Source organism: Sinohyriopsis cumingii, chromosome 4 (genome assembly GCF_028554795.1).
Source record: "Sinohyriopsis cumingii isolate HCF-2022 chromosome 4, ASM2855479v2, whole genome shotgun sequence".
Taxonomy (NCBI): Eukaryota; Metazoa; Mollusca; class Bivalvia; order Unionida; family Unionidae; genus Sinohyriopsis; species Sinohyriopsis cumingii.
This window is the reverse complement of record NC_142964.1, coordinates 135,544,772-135,554,558: the sequence shown is the minus strand read 5'-3', so window position 1 is coordinate 135,554,558 and position 9,787 is coordinate 135,544,772. Positions and strand designations below refer to the sequence as shown.

At 37.2% G+C, this 9,787-nt stretch overlaps 1 protein-coding gene across 1 annotated transcript in view; it reads left to right on the top strand.

The window, feature by feature from the left end:
* Window positions 1–4,503: 4,503 nt before the first annotated feature.
* Window positions 4,504–9,787, top strand: part of LOC149802135 (fibrillin-1-like) — a 329,248-nt gene continuing 323,964 nt past the window's right edge. Inside the window, exon 1 of the mRNA XM_089956539.1 lies at window positions 4,504–5,166. Coding sequence (XP_089812665.1) covers window positions 4,997–5,166 — 170 coding nt within the window. The 5' untranslated portion in view covers window positions 4,504–4,996. The remainder of the gene's footprint in view (window positions 5,167–9,787) is intronic.

The following is a 9,787-nucleotide window of genomic DNA, read 5'->3' as shown; positions in this document are numbered from 1 at the left end:
GACAACTGGGCTAAATGTGATAATGAAATGTTGTCCCAACATGAAAACAATATATAGCAGTCATACCATATAGCACACACATATATAACACATGGGACATAGGCGACCTCTAGAAAAGGTCAACTATGAAAACTAAAGAATGAATTCCGAGTAGGTGATATAAACCATACCCGGATGAACAACCCTATAGAAACACTAAGGACTCTTTAAAAATACCCCAACCAAAATATTTATAAAAATAAAATTTTGTTTAAAATTCTTTTTATAAAATTAAAACAAACAACACACCTTTGGGGGCTACAAAACCCACATAAACGTCTTTATTTTCTTTGGCTAGGTGTGTGTGTATGTGTGTGGCATCTGTTTGGTGCCTCCCCCCCCAAAAAAAAAAAAAAATTAAAAAAAATAGCAGCTATAACAGCTGTAAGATACGACTTATAAAAATGACTGCATTTTGTTAGTTTACCATAACGCATTTAACTGCGAGATATCAGTTTGTATTCGTTGTACTTTTTACATATATTATTGGGACACAGTCAAGCAAGCGTAGACGAGCTGAGACACCGGCCAGCAGAAAGAAGATTTGCCAGCACAAAGAAGATCACCCAAAAGCTACCATTCAAGATATATGCCAGCATATTATAGCTTGTTCATTCTTAGACATTGGCAAGTCGACAGTTGCGGACATCATAAAAAACAAGGACAAATGTTTGACCGTACCTGCCGACTTAGCAGACCTGACCCGCGCTCGCCACGCCAAATATCAACAAGTCGATGATGTCGTATTCATATGGTTCTCAGACATGTCGGCCCACTACGTCGCCGTCAACGATGAAATGCTCATGCCAAGGCAAAGATAGCCGGAGACCAACTATGCATCACATACTTTGATAATTCTCGTGGTTGGTTACAACGCTTCGAGAATGGGGGGGGGGGGGATCATACGCAAATTGTATGAGGGAGAAGCAAATAGTGCAGACATGAACAAAGTGCAGGCCGACAGAGAAGAACTACAGCTACTACTGCAAGACTACAACCCACAAGACATATTCAACCTTGACGAAACTGGATTGTTTTTCCGACATGGACCAAACTAGAGTTTAGAAACCCACAACATTAAAGGCACCAAAAAAGTCAGAGGATAGGATCACAGTGGCGCTCATTACGAACGCAACAGTGACCATCAAAATGAAACCATTTGTAATCGCTAACGTTAACAGACCTAGGTGTTGTGGCAAAACGTATAACCCAGACACATACGTGAGATATAGACACAACCGCAAAGCTTAGATGACGGCAGAACAACTTTTCATGGACTGGTTGAATGTCTTCGATAGACAGCTGACTGAAGCCAAACGCAACGTCATCTTACTTGTAGACAACGCTGCAAGCCACACACAATGGGACATTCGATTACGCAACGTAAAACTACAGTTCCTTCCGCCAAATACAACTGCACACATTAATCCAATGGACGCTGACATAATATGTGCATTCAATGCCCGCTACAAGAGACAACTGGTTCGACATTATATTGACTCTGATGAGCAAGGCAAGGTTCAAACTGTGGACATAAGGCAGGCTCTATACATGGCAATGAATGTGGGGTTCAGTGACACGAACTAGTCTCAAACTGCTTTAGACATGTACAGAACATACCGACACCAACCACTACTGTCGAAGATATTGACGATGGAGATGACAAACAATTAAGTGAGCTCATATATTTAATAAGAAGCCTTCCCACCCAGGCTGAGATATCTGCCGAGGAATACGCACGAATAGACGACATGGAAGAGACAGGGCAACAACTCAGCGATGACGACATTTTGATACTGGTATCTAGAGATGATGTTCCAGACAATGCTAATGAAGATGATGATACCACTACTGACCCGGAGGAAAAAGACATTACCATCAATCAAGCCAAGGACAGCATAGCAACACTCATTTCGTATTTTGAGCAGTCGTCAGCAATATTCACCAGTGATGACATAAAACACAATAGTGAAGCCCATGAGAATCTATGGACACTATCAATAATCATTAGAGATCGATCCGCCAAAAAATCCATGCAAACAAAGGTTACAGATTTCTTCAGGAAATTGGCATAATAAATGTATGTACAGTACTTACATGTATGTGTACATAGTGTGATATGTTCGATGTCTTAACTGTTTAAACTTATATTTACTGAACGTGTATGTTATATTTACTGTACATGTATGTACAACCGCGTGTTATAATGATGTGAAATAAACACAAGTCAATAGATGTATTTATTAATTTATTTCAACCATTATTGAATATACAGTACATTTACAGCTGGCATATACATGTAAATGTAAACGGTATGATGACATCGAAAAATAAAAATTTGCATGATTCAGTTATCCGGAAAATTCGTTAATCCGGACATATTCACTGAGAACAAAGGTGTCTGGATTATCGAGGCTTTTCTGTATAAAAATCGCCCTCTTTGTAATTGTTATATGGATATATACTTTAATGCATGTTTACCGACGGATACATACATACATACATACATACATACATACATACATGTTTAGACTCTTTCAAACAGTAATTAGAAAACAGTGAAGACAACAAGCTTTGTAAAATTTAGCAAATAATTTATTTACAAGGTAAAAATTAGAAAAATACCTTAAAGTTTTACGAATCAAATCCAAACAAATATTCCAAGAATAATCAAAGAATTAAAACCTATAAATCCTATTTATAAAAAGCCTTAATAAAACTGAGTTTGAATCCCGATGAAATCCAAAATGAAAGTAATGACGTATACTGTAGTCAGCGTCGTACTGATGTGTTAACAGTTCTTTCTTGAATCACATAAATAATATTCCAATGTTTGAATTCTGTGTAAATTTCGATAACTGTCCTTTTCCAGGAATTAATTTAGAGCAGAAGTATTTCCAGGGGAACATAATCTCTGGGAATTGAAATAATTTGAAGAAAAATTGAAACGTCAACTCAAACTGCTCACAACAAAACACCTTCAAGTGTCAGTTGTTTAGAGCCCGACTGCCCAAATTTTCTATAGAAAACAGTTATACATTAATTTAAGCCGCAAAACAGATTCCCGTATGAGGGTCACATAATCACCCTCTAGAACAAGAGAGAAGCCTTTTTACATGCCTAACATCACGTACTCCCAGTATGGCATCGATTTCACTTATAACTCTTACTCTGAGAAAGAATTAAAAAAGTAGCTTACTTCAGGTCTTACTGGTTCTGAATCAGGGCCAGGAACTAGGTCAGCATTAGATACAAAGTTTATATTATTAGCTGTTTACGAAAAACAGTCAGGTCAAACAGAACTGAACTGAATTTCTGAAAAATGTCAAATCCAGTAAATAAAGTTACATTACAATAGCATGTAATGGAATAAAAGAAACTAAAACTTACAAACAATTAAATTAAATCAAATATAAATTAAATCAAATATACATAACAGCATACCTACATGCATGCATACATACGTAGATACGTACGTACGTGCGTGCGTGCATGTATGTATGAAATCTTTCTTAAATTTATGAAACAAAACGTTAATTTTGATGGCTTGGAAAGTTCTCAAAGTTATTAAATTTAATTCACGCTGTTAAGAATTTATTTACATTTAAAATGACCCTGAAATTCAGGAGCAAAAAGCTTTCTGATACAGACTGGCCCTTAATATAGTGAGAAGGCACAGACAAATACTGAAGTGGTTGAGAAGTCATAGACTGCCCAATAGGTTACTGCGAAGTCACAGAATGACTCTCTAAGTTATTGAGAAGTCACAGACTGGAACCATAAGTTATATACAAGTCACATATTGGCCTCATAAGTTATAAACAAGTCACATATTGGCCCCATAAGTTATATACAAGTCACATATTGGCCCCCTAAGTTATATACAAGTCACTTATTGGCCCCCTAAGTTATATACAAATCATATATTGGCCCCCTAAGTTATATACAAGTCACATATTGGCCCCATAAGTTATATGCAAGTCACATATTGGCCCCATAAGTTATATACAAGTCACATATTGGCCCCATAAGTTATATGCAAGTCACATATTGGCTCATAAGTTATATACAAGTCACATATTGGCCCCATAAGTTATATCCAAGTCACATATTGGCCCCATAAGTTACTGCAATGTCATAGATTGTCCATTAGGATACTGAGAAATCACTTTTCCCAATAAAATGAAAAGCAGGTTCATTCAATATGCACATGCGTAATGCATAATGGTTTGATTTTAACTTATTTGCATTCCGTGTTTACGATTAGATCGCTGACTTATCAGTAGCAAGCTGTAAATCATTGCAGACTGTGTAATGTTTCTTATCAGAGTGCAAACAGAGTTAGAAACCTTCATGTCTGACCTTTACCGCCTCTCGCAACTATTACCCAATAGCAGATCTCAAGGTGTCATAGCGCGCGGAGAGGAGGTGTGCTCCTCATGTGTACGCGCGCCCGGAAATTCGTACAAAATTTAAGCCACTACATATAGTTAGCGAACTGAACTACTTTACGAAATTGATAGGATCAGGGTATGACTTTGGTAGCTCTGACTAATAGTCGAAAAAAAAATTAACTTTGTTAGACCGGCGTGTGCACCTGCTTGCGGTACGCTCTGTGCGCCTAACAGAATGGATTTAATTTTGTTTTGATTTGTTAAATGATACTGCTTCTGTGATAAATCAACTTAAGCTATTTTCGGAGGTATATCAGTTTTCATAGGAATGCATTCGCCCCGTTATTAAGCACCGGAATGAGAGTTTCTTTGTACGAAGATTATGTGAGGAGTTAATAGCGTGCCGATGGAGTTGTGTGAACGCAAGTAGTACAGCTGTGTTCCATTGATAAAGTGGCAAGCGTGCAGGAACGATTGAGAAACGTTCGTTTTGGAGGAGTAGATCTACTGACCGAAAACTGGAGTCTTTCAGGCTTTGAAATTCTCAAACCTGCAAAGCGATTATGACGGCTGTGTTGGACATCGAGACAAAGGCTTTTGGCCGTTGCATAACAGTTGGACTGCTGTTATTCCTTGTGATGCTGCAGACGGCACAAACCAAACGAACCAGAGAAAAAACCAGGCACGATCAATTCCAAGCCGATGACAGCGCTATCAGCAGTGATTTGAAGGGGTAAGTATATTTGGAATTTAAAAATATTTAAATATTGAAAACTTAGACAAATTGTTCAAACATTGCGTCGCTGAGTGTTATTCACGATATTCTAATTTGACATTAATTGTCGGCAAGTGTGTACACAACACATTAAGGGAACAAGTAAAGCACTTGGGTTCGTATCATTGAACGCAATTTACCTATGAATTTCATTGATACTGTTATGTAGCAATGTATTATTTTCTATATAATAATAATAATAATAATAATGAGGACTTTGTATAGCGCCTAATCTTTTGAAGCTCTAAGCGCTTTGCAACATTAGACAACACGTATAGCATAAAAAAAACATAATGATATTATTACAAAAAACAAACACCATGAAATTTAAAAAAGCATGTTGAAAATATTTAAGGTAGGGAACATTATTAGGTCTTTAAATTTGTTCTTGCTTAGTTATATGGTTAAATTGTAAGCAACCAGACGAGCCTGTGTGAAATAAAAAAGAAAGAAAGAAAGCAAAGCTCAGAGTGCTGATCCATGCAGTTTGGATAGACCAATCACCTGGACAGTGATAACTTTTTCAGAAGACAAAGAGGCGACCAGTCACAAATGTTTAAGTACAATGTTATCTTCGTTAACGATTAAACTGTATTTTGGCGATGTCCTTTAATATAAGCCGAATACAGCTCATATCTATCCCCCATGCTAATTGTCATTTAATCTTTAAAAGGGGGCACATTATGTTTACTTTTGTGTCCTACATAAAAAGATCAGTAAACATGGTACTAGTATCTATCAGGCCTGAAGTCGTCTTCTTGTCTTGCAATTGGTTTTATGATCAACTTTCACTAAAGCAAAACGAGAGACGAGTACGGGATGTCCATCGTGGCGTTTACGTCTAGTCATTTAGCGAAGTACTACGATGCACATACACTTATCTTATCATGTTCCATGAAACTGCATTGAAGAGGTTTTTCCTGTTGATATATGTAGGAACACAGCTCTTTGATATATCCGAAAATTTAAACATTTATCAATGGCTAGTATGGGGAAGGGGTGTGTGTGCATGTGTAAATCTATTCAAAACAATTAGAGCTCTATAAAACACGTGTGTCGATGTTAGTAGGTTCAGGCAAAATTCGGTTTCGTGCATAACTCTACTGTTTGTTATTAACCATGCTGATAATCATGTTTCGTGCTTCACCACACTCATATATGGAATATGACAATTTATTTCGATCCCCACAATTTTAAATCGATAAATATGTGACTTGGGGATGAATTTCACAGTAAAGGTAAAAAGAGTAATCTCTTGGTTATTACTATGTCAGCAGGTTCTCTCTCGATATGATTGTATTTGCTCTCGTTAGAGTTTGTTTAGGCCTAGCATAGAAAAGGACCGCTCCGATGGCCTAGCGACTAGAGCGTCCGCCTCGGATGCGGGAGTTCGTGGGATCAAACCCCGGCCGAGTCATACCAAAGACGTAAAAATGGTACTTACAGATGCCTCACTAGGCATTCAATATTAAGTGGTTATTGTTAAGACTGGTCTGCCTGGTGTCAGGATAATGTGACATAGTGGGACTTCATGCTACATGTCTGCGTCATGATGCCCCAGTGCTAGACATCACTATAAACTGCCACACTGCAGACATCGTAGCGATATGACTGAAAAATTATTATTAAACCTATGTTAAAAATCAAAATCACACACACACACACACACACACACACACACACACCATTGAAAATATGTAAGATTGTGATAGTGGGAGTAGAAACGACGAAACAATGCTTTATTTGCGATATTTACTAAACATTTTTTATGAACCGCAGCTATGCTTGAAATACCAGTTTGTATCAGGCATTTTAACAAAGGTTAAATGAAGATGTTTAAATATTCAACCTAGGAGATATGGAACACAGACATATTGACTTTGGACAAATACCAGTATATTTCTTTTGGCAAAAGCTGATATGTACTTTGATATTTGGGGATATTTGAAAAGGTTTTTTCGTCACCGTGATTGCTTTTTGTTTTTATTTGGTTGGTGGAGGTGGTGGTGGTGGTGGGGGGGATGCTGCTACATCGCGTAGTTCATCAAGCTTTGTTCAAGAGCAAGCCTGTCAAACACAATTTTCTATATGTAATAACAGTTGAAAATTAGTTGAAACTTGGCGTAAGTCGTATGCTGTTTCTATTGATTTTATCTACAATATTAACGCACATGTCTGATTCAATTTTGAATCATAAACTAGATGGAAAACAAATAGCAGATACAAAGAGCCCAGACGTCAGTTGCTTACATTGTGTAAACGGTATATACATATAGTTTACTGACACTGTCATGGAGAGGTGTTGCTATATGCCACACGCGCGTTCGATCATGTGAAAATATTTTTCTTTCTTTCTTTAAAGTGGTTTCAATTATAGTATGTAAAATTCATTTTTTTTTTTTTATTGATCTAGCCATAACATTTCGGATATGTTTGATCGTAAAGATAGTCTGGATCTTGGCTTTTCTGTAGCGACTGCTTTAGCCATAGGATGACTGCATACCAGTCTACGTTTTGCAAGAACGACTGTGGGGCCTCCCTTTGGTTATTTATGTTGTCTTGCAGGAAAACGACTGTGGGGCCTCCCTTTGGTCATTTATGTTGTCTTGCAGGAAACGACCGTTGGCCTCCCTGTGGTCGATTATGTTGTTTTGCAGGAAAAGGACTGTTAGGCCTTTTGGTCGATAATGTTGTTTCCAATCAATGGTTTGCAATCATGTACTTATATGTTTATCATTTTTAATTTACATCGCATTTGCTAGGTCATTTTACACGCGTTCATTTGTACATTTAAATGTGAATTTATTCTACGCTTGCATTCAGGACAGTCTAATAACATGTGACTGAATGTAAACTGATTTCTGCTTAGAAAAAAGTTTTTGAAAGAAGTAAAAATACCGATAGCTGATCGGCTACCGGCTTCGACCAAAACTTTCACAATAAGAAAATTCTATCTGGATAAGTAATTTGTGAAGTAGATAACCTCTCACTGTGATAAAACAAAAAACAACCGTATTTTTAAGTACGTATGACTCCAAATCAACCTACAATGACGGATTCTGTGATATTTTGAGAGAATATATTTAAAAGGGTACAAATGAAGTTGGAATGGAATCTTAAATATTTGACAAGCACGCTAATGAAATAGTTTGCAAATTCAAGTTGTATCCTGTGTTTTTGTTTATATAAATATAAAGGACTCGTGGTATCAAGTGTTGTACTCACTGTGTAATTGTATAAAGGATTAACACAACACGATCTCGCCCTGACGACATGGGTGTGTGTGTGTACTATTAAGGCAAAGAAAATGTGTTTTACTATATAGTATTTGTTATGTCTTGAGCATTGTTATGTTAATATTGTAATACTAAGTCAAAAGACCCATTGTATCATCAGACAATTTGAGATTGTGTGTATACAAATTGTTACATTGTTACTTATATGTTGTTGTTACTGGTACACCTGTTGTACGGGGGGGGGGGGGCAGTGGAGATCATTACTTTTTTGATGATCATACGTGGTGGAGTGCTATTTTAGAGGAATCTGTTTTGTTAATAACGATATATAACTGTGTTCTTTATGTTGGATTCAGATGCGGGGCGGGGGGGGGGGGTTGTTGGTATAACAAATAATATGTGTCAAGGATGTAGCACTGTTGGGGTTATATTTAACAACTTGACAAAACAGACATTCTTCATGTTTACTGTCACAATATGAGGGACGAATCCCAAATTTCAAAATATCTGCCTGTAAGTCATTTTAATACAGTCTTTGTTCAGATGATGTCAAGGTGTTTTCAGAAATAATCTGTAAGAGAATTGTGTTATTTCTGACAATATTTTTGATTATTACTGCGGCAATTTGTCTGAAAACAGAATTATGTCCACGCCCAATTTTTGATACTATCCCCAGAATAATTATATGTGATTTATTGTGTGTAAACAGTAGCTTGACCCATTCCTACGACATTTTTAGTCAGGACTAAATTTTATATGATATAAATTCGGAAGCGGTTCTATTACTACCAGTTGTATTTATAGTAAGCATAGTGTAATGATGTAGGTGGAACTTGGATGAAGTTGAAACTCCACTGGTATAACAGACACAAGTTTCATATTGGTATGTGGCTATGCTGGCTACCATTCCACGCAAAGCACATTATCTTCCTTTGAAACTCGTCCGGTGAAAACCAAAGGGTTTTCCCAAAACTCGTACGATTAGACCAATAAATCACCACCATGATTAGCTCCCCATAACGTTTGTACCGACATGGCATAATGAATCCGTAATTATTCGTCAAGTGGTTTTTGGTAAGGAAGACGGTGAAAGGAGTGAACATGTGGTACCGCATACAGCAATGGACGAACGGATCTGGATTTGATTGGATCAGGCCTTGAATTTTAGAATTGATTCCGGCACACAATTATGCCTCAGTCTCTGACCCGTCTTAACAGGACTCGCTTCCGTTTTGATTTATCCACCCAGGAATTGCTAGAACGCGTGCTTCATATTGGTACGGAGTTGGGGGTGGGGGAGAGGGAGACTTAAAGTTTTATACGGTAACTTTAGCGTTTAAGAA